An 18071-nucleotide genomic window follows, 5' to 3' on the forward strand; every position below is an offset into this window, starting at 1 on the left:
AACATCACTCTCCTGTCAAGACCTCAGTGCCAATGCTGGGCATCACCAACCGGCAAAGAACGCAACCTGGCATGACCAGGGGAAAACTGCAGCACCCCCTCACGTGACTAGGGGTGGGAGCTTCATGTGTTTTGGGGGCTCAGGCCTCATTTAAACAAATCCCTGGGACAAAAGGCAGAACTAAGCCAGAGATGGAAGATGGAGGGTGGAAGTGTGTTGGGTGGGGGGGTCCGCCATGCTAACACCCTGCTGCTGTCCCAACAGTCACATTACCATGAGAGGTGAGCTGGTTGTTCTGCAGGTTGAGGGTTTCCAGCTTTTGAAGTCGAGCAAGCATCTCGTGGGGGATCTCGTGGATCCTGTTGTTCTGAAATAGAAAGAGAAGGATTGGGTGAAAGAAAGAAAGAAAGAAAGAAAGAAAGAAAGAAAGAAAGAAAGAAAAAGAGTCAAGCAGGGCAAACAAGAGCAAATGGAAAAGAGAGCCAAGCAGAGCCCCCCAGGCTGTGATGTGACACCACATACCGCGACGTGACGTAACTGAACGTGACAGAACATGAAGGCTGCGCACAACATTAAACACAATCTGATATAATTTGACATGACACGTCACACCACACCTGACATTATTGAGAGAGACGAAACATCAGATGACATAACAGAACACGCTGTGACAGAACAGAACAGGACATCATCAGAACGACAAGCAGATGTACACTCCATGTCATAAAGCATGGCATGACATTAACAGAACATCCACGTCTGTGTGTCTGTCCAGCTGCTATCTCTGTCATTCTAACAGATGGCGCATCACAAACAGCAGCACTGCTTTGATAAACACGGGTGGCACACATACAGAGACACAGGCATTACATTTATTATTCCAAGAGATGGAGTATCACAAACATTTGTAGCAATGCATTTTATTACACTACAAATGTTTGTGAGGCGCCATCTGTTGGAATGTCAAACGTTTGATGTGCCATCTGTTAGAATGGCAAATGCAAAGCATTTTATTACTATATGCATTAAAGAATGCATTCCTATAGCTGGTGTACTGTAAATGTTAATGCTGAGATCTATACTGATTAGTGACACAATAAACGGCAACAACTTGTAACATAAAACTGCGTGGCAGGACACAATATAATGTAACAGAACAGAACAAAACATGACATTACCAGTTTTTCTCGGCTACAATGAACTGATTACACCATCACAAAAAACATGACAGGATACAAGGTAACTTACTGCAGTTATAGCATACGCTAACATTAAATATACTGTACTATGACATGAAGTAACAGAATGTGGCATTATGAATATAATATAAAAAAAATAATAAACACATCACTAATCAAAAAAAGCAAATTCAATATATTCTCAACAATCATCTGATGTATATTACGTTATATTATCCATCCATCCTTCCATTTTCCAACCCGCTGAATCCAAACACAGGGTCACGGGGGTCTGCTGGAGCCAATCTCAGCCAACACAGGGCACAAGGCAGGAATCAATCCCGGGCAGGGTGCCAACCCACCGCAGGACACACAAACACACCAAGCACACAGTAGGGCCAATTTAAAATCGCCAGTCCACCTGACCTGCATGTCTTTGGACTGCGGGACGAAACCCACGCAGACACGGGGAGAACAAGCAAACTCCACGCAGGGAGGACGCGGGAAGTGAACCCACAAGTCTCCATACTGCTTATATTGCATTATACACTGCTCACAAAAATTAAAGGAACACTTTAAAGAAACACATTGGATACATCAGATCTCAATATGAAGTTGGATATCTATACAAATAACGACAGGGCAATGTCTTAGGAACAAAAAGATGCCAAGTCTTTTAATGGAAATACAAGTTTTCTGCCTACAGAGGGCTCAATTGTGTAGACACCCTAAAATCAGAGTGAAATGAAGATGTGGCAGGCTAGTCCATTTTTTCAAAAACTTAATTTCTGCTACTCAAAATGCTTTTCAGTATCTTTTGTGGCCCCCACGAGCTTGTATGCATGCTTGACAACGTCGGGGCATGCTCCTAATGAGACGACGGATGGTGTCTTGTATGGCGTTATTTCAGTGCCACTATTCTGAGCGCACGTAAAAAAATATTTCAAGTGCAAGTGTTGCATTTTGAGGAGAAATTTATTTTGAGCGTACAAAAGCTGAATTTGAGTGAACAAAATTCATTGCTGCGTGCAAAAAATGTATTTCAGTGTTTGTGCTTATCCATATACACACACACAATAGCACCCCCTCTCGCTCAGTTTTTTTCATTTTAAGCTTGCTGCAATGTGTTGCTTGCGCTCACAACATTCTCTGCTGCGGCTCAACTCTCTGTACACCGTTATAAGTGTGCCACAAAACCAACCAATCACAGACTTGGTTTCAAAAATTCTGATTGGCTCTTACGGTCTCCAATCAGCTCGCTAGCTGCTGCATTCCGGAAACAGTCCGAAATGTAGCTAAATCCAGCTAAACTTAATTAAACCCCAATTTGTGGATAATATCTTTAATTATTTTATTTTAAAATATATTATTTGTTAAGACTATCGTTGGTGTAGTATAATGTAGTTGCATTATACAACCATGCCAACTGACTGTTTCCGGAATGCAGCAGCTAGCGAGCTGATTGGAGACCGTAAGAGCCAATCAGAATTTTTGAAACCAAGTCTGTGATTGGTTGGTTTTGTGGCACACTTATAACGGTGTACAGATAGTTGAGCGCTTGCAGCAGAGAATGTTGTGAGCGCAAGCAACACATTGCGAGCAAGCGCAAATGAAAAACTGGCGAGAGGGGTGCTATTGTGTGTGTGTATATGGATAAGTGCAAACACTGAAATACATTTTTTGCACGCAGCAATGAATTTTGTTCACTCAAATTCAGCTTTTGTACGCTCAAAATAAATTTCTCCTCAAAATGCAACACTTGCACTTGCAATATTTTTTTACGTGCGCTCAGAATAGTGGCACTGAAATAACGCCATAGTCTTGTGGCATTTCCTCCCAGATCTGTATGAGGGCATCCCTGAGCTGTTGTACAGTCTGAGGAGCAACCTGGCGACGCCTAATGGACCGAAACATAATGTCCCACAGATGTTCTATTGGGTTTAAGTCAGGGGATCGTGAAGGCCATTCAATTGTTTCAATTCCTTCATCCTCCAGGAACTGCCTGCATACTCTCACCACATGAGGCCAGGAATTGTCGTGCACCAGGAGCCACTGTACCAGCATAGGGTCTGACAATGGGTCCAAGGATTTCATCCTGATACCTAATGGCAGCCAAGGTACCTTTGTCAAGCCTGTAGCGGTCTGTGTGACCCTCCATGGATATGCTTCCCCAGACAATCATTAACCCACCACCAAACTGCTCATGCTGAATGATGTTACAGGCAGCATAATGTTCTCCATGGCTTCTCCAGACCCTTTCACTTCTGTCACGTGCTCAGGGTGAACCTGCTCTCATCTGTAAAAAGCACAGGGCACCAGTGGTGCATCTGCCAATTCTGGTATTCTATGGCGAATGCCAATCGAGCTGCATGCTGCTGGGCAGTGAGCTCAGGGCCCATTAGAGGACATGGGGCCCTTGGGTCACCCTCATGAAGTCTTTCTGGTTGTTTGGTCTGAGACATTCACACCAGTGGCCTGCTGGAGGTCATTTTGTAGGGCTCTGGCAGTGCTCATCCTGTTCCTCCTTGCCCAAAGGAGCAGATACTGGTTCTGCTGATGGGTTATGGACCTTCTATGGCCCTCTCCAGCTCTCCTAGAGTAACTGCTTGTCTCCTAGAATCTCCTTCATGCCCTTGAGACTGTGCAGGGAGACACAGCAAACCTTCTGGCAATGACACGTATTGATGTGCCATCCTGGAGAAGTTGGACTACCTGTGCAACCTCTGTAGGGTCCAGGTATCGCCTCATGCTACCAGTAGTGACACTGACTGTAGCCAAATGCAAAACTAGTGAAGAAACAGTCAGAAAAGATGAGGAGGGAAAAATGTCAGTGGCCTCCACCTGTTAAACCATTCCTGTTTTGGGGGTCATCTCATTGTTGCCCCTCTAGTGCATCTCTTGTTAATTTCATTAACACCACAGCAGCTGAAACTGATTAACAACCCCCTCTGCTACTCAACTAACCAGATTAATATCCCAGAAGTTTCATTGACTTGATGCTATACTCTGATTAAAAAGTGTTCCTTTAATTCTTTTGAGCAGTATATTATATTAGTTGTGCTACCCATCTAAAATGTATAATCAATGTAGACCTCAGCAACATTGACAGGGCACCATGTAATGCATCTGTCTATGTTTTATACCATTTGATGTGGAAGTCATAAAAGAAATGTTAATGTTTGTGATGCACCATCCGTCGGAATGACAAACACAATGAACTTTAATTCTACACGTTTTTGTTGCACCAACTGTTGCTGTTTGTTGGAATGACAAATGCAATGTATCTGTTATAAATGTTATAAACAATTTGGTACGGGATTCATAAAAAAAAGTTAATGTCTCTGATGCGCCATCTGCTGTAGTGAAAAATGCAATGCACTTGATTAGTACCCGTATGTTTGATGCACCATCTGTTGCAATGACAAAAACAATGCATTTTGTTACTAAATAGGTTTGTGATGCGCCACCTTTTGGAATGACAAATGCAATACTCCTGTCTGTGTTATATACCATTTGGTATGGGATTTGTAAAAGTAGTGTTCAAAGTTTTCGATGCACCATTTGTTGAAATGATAAATGCAATACATTTTATTACAAATCACAATTAGCCGCTGAGCCACCATGTTGCCCACAGTTCATAATTTGAATCCCTCATGTTTCAATGAATTTACCCTGAATTAGGCCATAAACAAAATGGCAGCAGCAGCAGGCACAAGGTAGCACCCTAGAAAGGAAGGGGGTATCAGGCTGGCAACGTTTCCAGTGTTTTGTATAGGTGGGCACAGCCATGACTATCTCCTACCCCACAGGCCCAGGTGTGTGAAGTTCAAAAGAAAGAAGATTTTCACCTGCAGCAAAAGGTGTCGGGTGCTTTCTGGCAAATCCTCAGGGAACTCCGCCAGATTGACTCCCTCGCAGTTCACCTCTCCCTCATTGACGCACTTGCATTCCGGAACGCAGACGTTTTTGGTGACAGGTGGCACCTTCTCCTTGAAGGTCAACTCGGGCTCATTGTCCCCAATCTGACAGTCCACTGAGCCACAAGTCAACACTGCCAAGCAGAGTGCCCATAAGAAGCCCTGGCAGTGCGCCATTCTGCAAGGAAGAGGACACCACAAGCGATCATTGAAATCCCAGAGTTTTTGAATGTCAATGCCTAATTAGGACTTTCAGCGGGCGTGAGGGCAAGAGCCGTGCACCAGCCTATTTGTTTTGCCCCTTTGTCAAGCAGACACTGTGGGCTCCCAGCTGTTGACTTGCTGGAATGTAAACCACAAAGCACCAAATGTCAGATAAGAGGTCACTTAGCATGGAAGGGCTAATAATGAAGACCTAGCAGAGCAGGTATACTATGAAAGGCGCTATATAGAGTGTCACCACGGACTTCCTTCAGTAATCCTGAGTGACTCACTTCGCTTGCCTGTAACCTCAGGTGAAAAATTTGAAAGGTACTTAAGGACAATGTAAACTCTGTATGTGGCCCAATGTGAAAGGCGCTATATAAAACGTTCTTGAGTTAAATCTAAGACAATGACTTACTGTGTGACCCTGAGTGAGTGAGTGGCTTCACCTGCCAGTACTCGCATAACAGAAATATTAGAAATATTGCATTCTCTCTGTAAAGGCACGTTGGTGTGGACTTTACTATGAAAGGCGCTATATAGAGTGCCAGGTCTAACCGTCGTCACCCACTTCCTTCTGTAATCCTGAGTGACTCACTTCTCTTGCCTATAAACACAGTCCAGAAATCTGAAAGGTACTTAAGGACAACGTAAAGTACCTCTGCATGTGGTCCGATGTGAAAGGCGCTATAAACAACAAAACATTCAGGGGTTTAATCACAGACAATGACTTACTGTGTCACCCTGAGTGAGGGCCTTCACCTGCCAATACTCACATAGTGTGACAAATACTGTGCTGTAGCTGTAAAGTCACATTGGCATGGACTTTACTATGAAAGGCGCTATATAGAGTGTCACCACTGACCTCCTTCAGTAATCCTGAGTGACTCACTTCTCTTGCCTGTAACCTCAGGTGAAAAATTTGAAAAGTACTTAAGGGCAACAGAAAGTACCTCTGCATGTGGTCCGATGTGAAAGGCGCTATATACAAGAAAACATACAGGGGTTAAATCACAGACAATGACTTACTGTGTGACGCTAATGTGAGTAATAATAAAAATAATAATAATACACTTTATTTATTTGTAGGGCACCAAACAATAGATAAAACACACATTATAAACAAAACTAAAATATAAAATTTAAAATCAGACACAGCAATTGTAGTCAAAGAGAAGAAGCCGTCTTAAACAAATGAGTTTTACGTTTAGATCTGATAAGTGAGAATGATTCAATATTTCCAAGCTCAGATGGCAGTGAGTTCCAGAGCTGAGTGGTTTCACCCGCCGGTGCTCACATCGTGTGCCACATACTGTGCCGTACCTGTAAAGTCACACTGGCAGCTTGGACTTACTATAAAAGGCGCTATATTCAATGCCAGGGTCCTGTACAAAAGCAGAAGTCTGTCGTTCAGCAGGGTGAGAGTCAGAAGACCTCGGCAGTTCGCTTTTGTAAACTAAAAGTCTCCAAGGAAAAGAAAACAAAAGTCCGACGTGTCCGAGACGAAGGAAACCCGATGCGTCAGACTGGGCCGCCACAGCCAGGAGGCGAGTGTTTACTTAGCTTGAGCATGAACAGAGCCAGGAGAGCAGCGCTCGGTTTGGCGAGGGTCCACATCTGCGACATGGAGTGAGGGGCCGCATACAAAGGGGGGGCAGTCTCCGCTGGCTGAGTGATATTGGCCAATGCCCCCATCAGGCCTTTTAAATCTAATTTCACTAAAGCCCTCAAGTCAAACCAAAAAGCACAGGTGGTGCATGTGAGAGCGCCCTCTGCTGGCATGAAACGGCGCCTGGCTGTTTAACAGGAAGGTCTCCTGCAGGTAAAGAGTTAATGAAGAACAAACAGTGGAGGAGTAGAGGGAAAAAAAAAGAAAGAAAGAAAGAAAGATCCATCAAAGAGATCTCTCTCATATAGCGCCTCTCATAGTCCAGGACACCATCCAAAGGAGAGAAACTACCAAATAAATGGCACCCGAACCAAAAAAAAAAAAAAGACTGAACTTACCCGGGTGTTTCAAAGGATCCCGTCAGATGTGTGCACTTCGGACTCTCCAAACCAATTCCATGTCAGCAAAGGACGCGCAAATATCCAAAAGGAAATGCAGAAAAGGAGAGATCCCTTCCAGATGTTAATGAGGGACTGGGAAGGAGAGAGAGAGAAAGAGAGAGAGAGAGAGAAAGAGCTAGAAGAAAAAAAAAACAACAAAATGCACCCCCACCCCGCCACCCCCCACCGTCCGCTCGCTGCACGGCCGCTCCGACAAGAATTTCCTGCGTTTCTCAACAGCAGGTCTTTTCCAGTCGCCATATGGAAATGTGTTTGCGAGGCGACCGAGACGTTCATTCCTGCAATATTTTTCCTCTTAAACTCTGGACTTCTTCCCACTTCCTTTCCAAAGGATTTAAAAATAGAGGAGTCTGTGGTGGTCTGGTACACAATGCCACGTCCCCCATATTTGTTACTACGTATGTGTTTTCTCCATTCGGGACTCTGTAGACGGTCAGGAGGCTCACATCCCCCAAAAACCTGCCCCCCCCAGCCCCACACAATCCCCCAAATGCCGAGGTCACATTACAGGGTGGGTATGTCACACTTGTCAACTGCCGTTGCTGACCTTATCGGTTTATACGACCAGAGATTTCTGGGTGGGTCACACTTAGTGTGTCGGCCTTCCAGCACAGCTCTGCTCGACTGTTTGTTTTGTTCTTTTTTATGTGACAGTCGATGGGGTTGTGACAAATGTGCCCCGCCACGCCGAAACGGGTCGATCGTAACCGCTAGCCTGTCCTACCTTAAGGCAGCCGAAAAACAGGATAGGCCGATGTCGTAGCCTGCAGTGCACCGCCGCACACCCCTGTTTGAAATGTTCTGAAACTAACTGCACACAATATATACATACAGTCATATGAAAAGGTTTGTGACACCCTCTCAGCCGGCATAATAATTGACTCTCCTTTCAGCAATAAATGATCACAGTGGCATGTCTTTCATTTCCTAGGAGTACTGCGGTGTTTTCTGAACAAAGATTTTTAGTGACACAGTACTTAGTATGAAATTAAATCAAATGTGAAAAACTGGCTGTGCACAAATGTGGGTCCCCTTGTCATTGTGCTGATTTGAATGCCTGTCTCTGCTCAATGCTGATCACTTGGTATGATGAGCTCGTGAAGCCTTGAACTTCATAGACAGGAGTGTCCAGTCATGAGTGGTCAAAGGTATTTAAGGTGGTCAATTGCAAGTTGTGCTTCCTTCCCTTTGACTCTCCTCTGAAGAGTGACAGACAGCATGGGATCCTCAAAGCAACTCTCAAGATCTGAAAACAAAGATTGTTGAGTCTCTTGGTTTAGAGGGAAGGCTACAAAAAGCCATCTCAGAGGTTTAAACTGTCAGTTTCAAGTGTAAGGAATGGAATCAGGAAATGGAAGGCCACAGGCACAGTTGCTGCTAAACCAACTCAGCAGGTCTGGCAGGCCAAGAAAAATACAGGAGCGGCATATGAGCAGGATTGTGAGAATGGTGACAGACAACCACAGATCACCTCCAAAGACCTCAAGAACATCTCACTGCAGATGGTGTATCTGTACATCGTTCTACAATTCAGCGCAATTTGTACAAAGAACATCAGTATGGCAGGGTGATGAGAAAGAAGCCCTTTCTGCACTCACATCACAAACAGAGTCGCTTGTTGTATACTAATGCTCATTTAGACAAGCCAGATTCATTTGTGCTTTGGACTGATGACACAAAAATGGAGCTATTTGGTCAGAACTAAAAGTGCTTTGCATGGCAGAAGAAGAACATCACATTCCAAGATAAACACCTTCTACCTCCTGTCAAATGTGGTGGAGGTTCCATCAGGCTGTGGGGCTGTGTGGCTAGTTCAGGGACTGGGGCCCTTGTTAAAGTCGAGGGTCGGATGAATTTAACCGAATATCAACAAATTCTTCAGGATAATGTTCAAGCATCAGTCACAAAGTTGGAGTTATGCAGAGGTTGGATATTCCAACAAGACAATGACCCAAAACACAGTTGGAAATCTACAAAGACATTCATGCAGAGAGAGAAGTACAATGTTCTGGAATGGCCGTCACAGTCCCCTGACTTGAATATCATCGACAATCTATGGGATGATTTGAAGCAGGCTGTCCATCAAATGAAACTGAACTGGAGAGATTTTGTATGAAGACTGGTCAGAAACACCTCCATCTAGAATCCAGACACTCATCACAGGCTATAGGAGGACAGCGTCTGGAGGCTCAAAGGAGCAAAAGGAGGCTCAACTGAGTATTGATGTCATATCTCTGTTGGGTGCCCACATTTATGCGCCTGTCTAATTCTGTTATGATGCATATTATATTATCCATCCATTATCCAACCCGCTATATCCTAACTACAGAGTCACAGGGGTCTGCTAGAGCCAATCCCAGCCAACACAGGGCGCAAGGAAAGGAAACAAACCCCAGGCAGGGCGCCAGCCCACCACAGGGCGCACACACACACACACACTAGGGACAATAGGCTCACCAATCCACCTAACCTGCATATTTTCTGTTAATCCAATAAACTTAACGTCACTGCTGTAATCCTACTGTCTCCATAAGGCAGGTCAGATATTAAAAGTTGCTACTTTGACAGCTCAGCCAACGAGAACCAAAAATCCAAAGAGTTAAGAGGGGCTCCCAAACTTCTTCATGTGACTGTATACCGTATATCCTCGTGCTTAAGTTCTCCCGTGTATAAGTTGGGGTCTGATTTTATGATCGATTTTTCGGGTTTCAAGACCCAACTTATAAGCGAGTATACAGTGGGTATAGAAAAGGATCCCCCCCTTCGAAATATTCCCATTTTTTTGCTTTACAGCCTTAAATGAAGACGCACAAACTAATATTTCTTCCCAGCTATACTTACTCAATGCAACCGAACCATCTAAGTGAAAGATATCACAGCTACAGTTCAGAAGAATTTAAAAACATTAAAAACAAGAAATCCTGAGATTAATAAAGGATCACCCCCCCCAATGTCAATGTCATTTTGTTGACCCCCCTTTTGCTTTAATGACAGCCTTGAGTCTGTTGATTCTTCTCTATCAGCTTTGCCCATCTAGATTGAGCCCACTCAATATTTGCCCCCCACTCTTCTTTACAGAACTGTTCAAGTTCGCTCACATTGGACGGTGAGTGTTGGTGGTCTGCTATCTTCAGATCTTTCCACAGATTTTCAGTGTGATTTAGGTCTGGACTCTGACTGGCCACACCAGGACATTCACTTTTTTTCTCCTTCGGCCACTGTGTGCTCAATTTTGCTGTGTCGTGTTGACAGGTGAACATTCTGCCCATCTTCAACTTTCTGGCAGAGGGTAGCAGGTTTTCCTCCAGAATTTGCCCCATCCATTCTTCCTTCTACCCTAACGAGAGCCTCAGGCCACCCCACAACAGGATGCTGCCACCTCTGTGCTTTACTGCAGGTATGGTGTGTTGTGGATGGTGAGCTGCATTGGTGGACCGTTTGGTATTGAGGCCAGATAGTTGGATTTTGGTCTCATCTGACCATAAGACCTTTTTCCACTTGGCATCAGAATCTTCAAGGTGCATTCTGGGAAAGCTCAAACGAGTCTTAATGTGGCCTTTCTTGAGAAGGGCGACCCTCCAGAACAAGAAGCAATTGTGGAGCGCCTGTGAAATTGCTGTCACCTGCACACAATGACCACTCTGTGCCATCAAATCCTGCAACTCCTTCAAAGTGGCCATTGGCCCCTCGTTAGCCTCTCCTACCAGTTTCCTCCTTGCTCTTCCAAACATTTTGCAGGATCCAGGGAGGGTCCCAGCTGTACTAAACAGTTGACACTTCTTTGTTGTGGATTTTACTGAGCTCCTTGGCATTGATGAAGCCTTTGAGATGTTTTTGTCTCCATCTTCTGTCCACAACTCTGTCCCTGAGATCTTTCGAAAGTGGCCTGCCACCCATAGTCAGGTGTTTGCGGTCAGTTGCACTACCAAGGACAGGAAATGAATGGACCAGGAACAACTTCATTAATCACACTCATTACAACTGATCACCGGTGGAAGGAAGCCAGTAACCGCAATGGAAATGGTGGGCACTGACACCTGACTGAGTTTAGGAGGGGGGATCCTTTATTCATCTTAGCATTTCTTGTTTTTGATTTTATAAAATTCTTCTAAACTGTAACTGTGATATCTTTCACTTGGATGTTAGAGATTGCATTGGGTAAGTAAAGATGGAAAAAAATATTGGTTTGTGTTTTCATTTTACGGCTGTAAAGCAACAAAAAGGGAATTTTTCGAAGGGGGGGGATTCTTTTCTATACCCACTGTATGTGGTACTAGGGGGCTCTGCCCCTTGCTCGCCTCACTCGCCAACCCCCGTGCGGACGCGACGTATTAGCGACTTCTCGGCTCTGCCGCTCGCGTATGGGGATGTCGATGTACAATTTCTTGTTATTTTCATGGGAATTGTATTATATATACGCAATTGAACTATTTTATATTACAGCGCATAATTAACCATATTAAAAAATAGTAAAACGTAATAAATTGAAAGAAAATTATGTTTCATGTTGCGTTAAGAGTTATTCGATGCATTATACGTTTTCGTTCTGTTTGGCTTTGAAATGAACACACAAATACTTTTTAAACTTACACTTTTATTGCAAAACTTTCGTTTCGTCCAAATATCACTTTGAATTTTGATTCCGTGGTTGGACTTACATCGTGACAACGCAGCTATAACTGCCCATGAGTGAATTTTGTTTCTTTCTCTCTAATAAATAAATCGACTTTATCGAACGTTTGTGCCTGTGATTTGTTAATTGTCATAGTAAAAGCTATTCTAACGGGAAACAACAAACGTTTTAATACGAATGGCATATCAAGATCTCCTTTGCTGCCTAATGTTTTCCCCTGAAGATGTACGACATTACCTTTTTTGTTGCCTGTTAAATTTTACAAATTTAAACAATTTAAACAACTAATCTTGTCCAATTGCATAGGCCATCACTCAGACATAAATTACGCGATAACATTACGATACGTCCTTCTGTCAACAGTAATCCATGTGGTCAAAGACCGGATGATGTTAACGGTTGTAGATATTCTCGTGATATTGTAAGTCGATGTTTTCATCTTCCGCACCATCACCACCAACTGTTTCAGCAGAGTCTATTGATACGCATTCAACCAATTTGCCGTGTAACCGATTGACAAATTTCTCGTTATTCGTTTGACTTCATCGTTTCTCGGTGCTAGGATTGCCCGTGTACTCATTTCTTCTGTTAATAACCCTTCGTGATGAAATTCTTCAATAAGATTTGGACATAATTCGTCTTCTTTTATTGGGAACTTAAAGTGAGGAAAACGTAAAATTGATAAGAGCTGAGAACGCAGGAAGTGTGTCTGACAAAAGCATTCACACGAATGAGAGGTGAGAGGACCGCGGGCGTAGGCCGTGAACCGGAAATGGTGGAGGGGAGGGCGGGACTCGAAAAAATCTCATGGCAATAGTCTCGTCTCGTCTCAAGATTTTCTTTTATAATAGAGAGATACATTTATATAAAACCAACTCACATCCATTTCGTGGTTTTGCTTCGGGTGCAGAACTGAGAGAACTCAATAGTTTAGTAGAAGTCAAAAGTTTAATAAATGCTCAATGCACAGGCTACTAAACTACCGGTTTGAGAGGAGTAACTATAAGGAATTGAAATCGATATGACGGGCATGCACACTGGCGAAACATGGGGGGGTGGCTCGTGGAAAGTGGGCAGAGTCCGGCAGATGCCGCTTACGTTGAGCTGGAGGCAGTTTTCCTGGCACCACAATGTCAGGTTCGCAACTTCATCCATGTAGGCCATCTCTTCACTGTTTGTGATGAAGCCCAGTACCACGGCATCATCTTCAAATGTCAAGACAGTGTTGGAGAAATACGTGGCCGTGCAGTCATGGGTGTAGAGGAAGAACAGCAGGGGCTGAGAACACACCCTTGTGGAGCTCCTGTGTTGATGGTGATGCTGGCCACGAGGGCCATCTTTTACAAACATGATGTCGCGTATCATTGGTATGCTGATGACACGCAGCTCCACCTCGAAGTTAGTTCTGACATCACTTCATCTGTAACGAAAGCTGTTGAAATGCTTTGAGAATATGAAATATTGGATGGCACAAAATTTCCTACAATTAAATGAAAATAAAACAGAGGTCATTATTTTTGGTCCTACCACATCTGCAGTTGAAATCGGCCTTGGCAGCAATGATTCATAATGATGTCAGGAACCGAGGAATATCACCTTCATGTCGTCAATAAGTTTTGAAAAACAAATCTCCGTGGCAGTAAAGTCCAGTTTTTACCAACCGAGGCAAATTTCTAAACTAAAATCCCTTTCTATCACAGAAGGACTTCATGTCTTTATTACATTGATTGTAATTCTTTACAGTGCATCCGGAAAGTATTCACAGCGCATCACTTTCTCCACATTTTGTTATGTTACAGCCTTATTCCAAAATGGATTCAATTCATTTTTTCCTCAGAATTCTACACACAACACCCCATAATGACAACATGAAAAAAGTTTCCTTGAGGTTTTTGCAAATTTATTAAAAATAAAAAAACTGAGAACTCCCATGTCCATAAGTATTCACAGCCTTTGCTCAATACTTTGTCGATGCACCTTTGACAGCAATTCTAGCCTCAAGTCTTTCGAATATGATGCCACAAGCTTGGCACACCTATCCTTGGTCAGTTTCGCCCATTCCTCTTTACAGCACCTCTCAAGCTCCATCAGGTTGGATGAGAAGCGTCGGTGCACAGCCATTTTAAGATCTCTCCAGAGATGCTCAATCGGATTCAAGTCTGGGCTCTGGCTGGGCCACTCAAGGACATTCACAGAGTTGTCCTGAAGCCACTCCTTTGATATCTTGGCTGTGTGCTTAGGGTCGTTGTCCTGCTGAAAGATGAACCGTCGCCCCAGTCTGAGGTCAAGAGCGCTCTGGAGCAGGTTTTCATCCAGGATGTCTCTGTACATTGCTGCAGTCATCTTTCCCTTTATCCTGACTAGTCTCCCAGTTCCTGATGCTGCCACCACCATGCTTCACTGTAGAGATGGTATTGGCCTGGTGATGAGCGGTGCCTGGTTTCCTCCAAACGTGACGCCTGGCATTCACACCAAAGAGTTCAATCTTTGTCTCATCAGACCAGAGAATTTTGTTTCTCATGTTCTGAGAGTCCTTCAGGTGCCTTTTGGTAAACTCCAGGCGGGCTGCCATGTGCCTTTTACTAAGGAGTGGCTTCCGTCTGGCCACTCTACCATACAGGCCTGATTGGTGGATTGCAGCAGAGATGGTTGTCTCTCCACAGAGGACCTCTGGAGCTCTGACAGAGTGACCATCGGGTTCTTGGTCACCTCCCTGACTAAGGCCCTTCTCCCCCGATCGCTCAGTTTAGATGGCCGGCCAGCTCTAGGAAGAGTCCTGGTGGTTTCGAACTTCTTCCACTTACGGATGATGGAGGCCACTGTGCTCATTGGGACCTTCAAAGCAGCAGAAATGTTTCTGTAACCTTCCCCAGATTTGTGCCTCGAGACAATCCTGTCTCGGAGGTCTACAGACAATTCCTTTGACTTCATGCTTGGTTTTTGCTCGGACCTGAACTGTCAACTGTGGGACCTTCTATAGACAGGTGTGTGCCTTTCCAAATCATGTCCAGTCAACTGAATTGACCACAGGTGGACTCCAAATAAACTGCAGAAACATCTCAAGGATGATCAGGGGAAGCAGGAGGCACCTGAGCTCAATTTGGAGCTTCGTGGCAAAGGCTGTGAATACTTATGTACATGTGCTTTCTCAATTTTTTTTATTTTTAATAAATTTGCAAAAATGTCAAGTAAACTTTTTTCACGTTGTCATTATGGGGTGTTGTGTGTAGAATTCTGAGGAAAAAAATGAATTGAATCCATTTTGGAATAAGGCTGTGACATAACAAAATGTGGAAGAAGTGATGCGCTGTGAATACTTTCCGGATGCACTGTATATTGTGGGTCTTCCAAAATCTGCTCTGTCGCGCCTTCAGTGGGTTCAAAACGCTGCAGTGAGATTCTTAATGGGGTCAAGAAAAAAGCATCACATCCCCTCCATTTTAGCCTTTCTGTCCACTGGCTACCTGTCAGGCGTCCCACTGATTTTAAAATCTTGTTGTTTGTTTTTAAAGCCTTGCATGATCTCGGTCCAAAATGCATTTGTCACCTCCTTGACCCCTATGTGGCACAGAGAGCATTGAGGTCATCTGGACGACTTCTCCTTGCAGTTCCAAGATCTCGGCTGAAGTAGTGGACAGACGGAGCTTTCTCAGTTGTTGCTCCACGGCTTTGGAATGACTTGCCTCTTCACATCAGGTCTTCATCCTCTATCGAGGTTTTAAAAAGTCGGCCTAAGACCTTCTCATTTTCTTCCGCCTTTCACAGTGTATAATGGGATTGTGTGGATGTTATAATTGGTTGTTTTATTAATCTGCTCTCCATGATTGTTTCTATTGTGCTTATTTGAATGCTTCTTTGTACAGCACTTTGGCACAACCTCCGTTGTTTTACATGTGCTTTAATAAATAAACCAGTAACGGTGCACTGCACGCTATACACTTGACTTGTACATCCCTAGTTTTCCTCCTCTTTCTCTGCACGTTTAACGTTCGTTTGCTCAGAGGTTGATGCATTTGCTGCTTCCTAAGCAGCTCTTCTTATCTCCACCCTAGCGGCCTGCTTCTTCTCTTCTTTCGTTGTCATCTTTTTGCGTTCAAACTGATTAAGTCAGTTTTTGTGTTGCGATTATTTTGTACGTTTTCTTAAATTTTCACTTAAGCTGGCACTTAAGTCTTCAATCTGCCTCAAGAATGATTTAAGATACGAAGAGGTAGGGAAAGTGACGGCGAAGGTGGTAGGGATGAGAACGGCGCCAGTATACATGTGCTGCACGACTGCCCTGCTGGCCGCTGCCAAGAGCTGATTCTACATCCATCCATCCATCCATCCATTATCCAACCCGCTATATCCTAACACAAAGCCCGGGCATGGTGCCAGCCCACCTCAGGACACACACACACTCTAGGGACAATTTAGGATCGCCAATGCACCTAACCTGCATGCCTTTGGGCTGTAGAAGGACGCAGACACGGGGAGAACATGCAAACACCACGCAGGGAGGACCTGGGAAGCGAAGTTGATTCTACAATAACATAAAATAAAAATAAAAAGAGGAATAACCTTGGAGGTCAATCATCACCTCGAAAGCAGATAGTAGACGTCACGTAGTATATGTGTACAAAATTTCAGGTCAAATTGAAATTGAAATTGAGGTTTGCGAGCTACAGGTGATTTAAAATCCTGGACAGACAAACGAACAGCCACGGTAGCGTATTATACAAGAAGGTAATCTGATCTCATCTAATCAAGCAAACATCACTGCGTGTAGCGTCTCGTTCTGGATGTTCTGTCCTGCTGTGTGATGCGACATTATGGCAAGAACGACACTGACGCTCAGTCTCACTTGATGCACAGAGCTCGTCTGTCTGCAACGTTAGCACGACACGAAAATGAAACGGATTCACTCTGCTTGTGTACCTGGCTTGAGCTGAATTGTGCTCATGTTATTCTCTGCACTTTGAAGAGCCAGTGTACATACAGTGGTGTGAAAAACTATTTGCCCCCTTCCTGGTTTCTTATTCTTTTGCATGTTTGTCACACAAAATGTTTCTGATCATCAAACACATTTAACCATTAGTCAAATATAACACAAGTAAACACAAAATGCAGTTTTTAAATGATGGTTTTATTATTTAGGGAGAACAAAAATCCAAACCTACATGGCCCTGTGTGAAAAAGTAATTGCCCCCTGAACCTAATAACTGGTTGGGCCACCCTTAGCAGCAATAACTGCAATCAAGCGTTTGTGATAACTTGCAATGAGTCTTTTACGGCGCTCTGGAGGAATTTTGGCCCACTCATCTTTACAGAATTGTTGTAATTCAGCTTTATTTGAGGGTTTTCTAGCATGAAGCACCTTTTTAAGGTCATGCCATAGCATCTCAATTGGATTCAGGTCAGGACTTTGACTAGGCCACTCCAAAGTCTTCATTTTGTTTTTCTTCAGCCATTCAGAGGTGGATTTGCTGGTGTGTTTTGGGTCATTGTCCTGTTGCAGCACCCAAGATCACTTCAGCTTGAGTTGACGAACAGATGGCCGGACATTCTCCTTCAAGATTTTTTGGTAGACAGTAGAATTCATGGTTCCATCTATCACAGCAAGCCTTCCAGGTCCTGAAGCAGCAAAACAACCCCAGACCATCACACTACCACCACCATATTTTACTGTTGGTATGATGTTCTTTTCTGAAATGCTGTGTTCCTTTTACGCCAGATGTAACGGACATTTGCCTTCCAAAAGTTCAACTTTTGTCTCATCAGTCCACAAGGTATTTTCCCAAAAGTCTTGGCAATCATTGAGATGTTTCTTAGCAAAATTGAGACGAGCCCTAATGTTCTTTTGCTTAACAGTGGTTTGCGTCTTGGAAATCTGCCATGCAGGCCATTTTTGCCCAGTCTCTTTCTTATGGTGGAGTCGTGAACACTGACCTTAATTGGGGCAAGTGAGGCCTGCAGTTCTTTAGAAGTTGTCCTGGGGTCTTTTGTGACCTCTCGGATGAGTCGTCTCTGCGCTCTTGGGGCAATTTTGGTGGCCGCCACTCCTGGGAAGGTTCACCACTGTTCCATGTT

The 18071-nt window shown here is 44.0% G+C and overlaps 1 protein-coding gene across 1 annotated transcript in view; it reads right to left on the reverse strand.

Moving 5' to 3' along the window:
* The window catches only part of podn (podocan), a 46128-nt gene extending 38669 nt beyond the window's left edge, over positions 1 to 7459 (reverse strand). Inside the window, exons 1-3 of the mRNA XM_039734884.1 lie at positions 7307 to 7459; positions 5027 to 5273; positions 274 to 367 (exon numbers count right to left, since the gene is read on the reverse strand). Coding sequence (XP_039590818.1) covers positions 274 to 367; positions 5027 to 5272 — 340 coding nt within the window. The 5' untranslated portion in view covers position 5273; positions 7307 to 7459. The remainder of the gene's footprint in view (positions 1 to 273; positions 368 to 5026; positions 5274 to 7306) is intronic.
* Positions 7460 to 18071: the final 10612 nt, after the last annotated feature.

This window comes from Polypterus senegalus, chromosome 14 (genome assembly GCF_016835505.1).
Source record: "Polypterus senegalus isolate Bchr_013 chromosome 14, ASM1683550v1, whole genome shotgun sequence".
Classification (NCBI taxonomy): Eukaryota; Metazoa; Chordata; class Cladistia; order Polypteriformes; family Polypteridae; genus Polypterus; species Polypterus senegalus.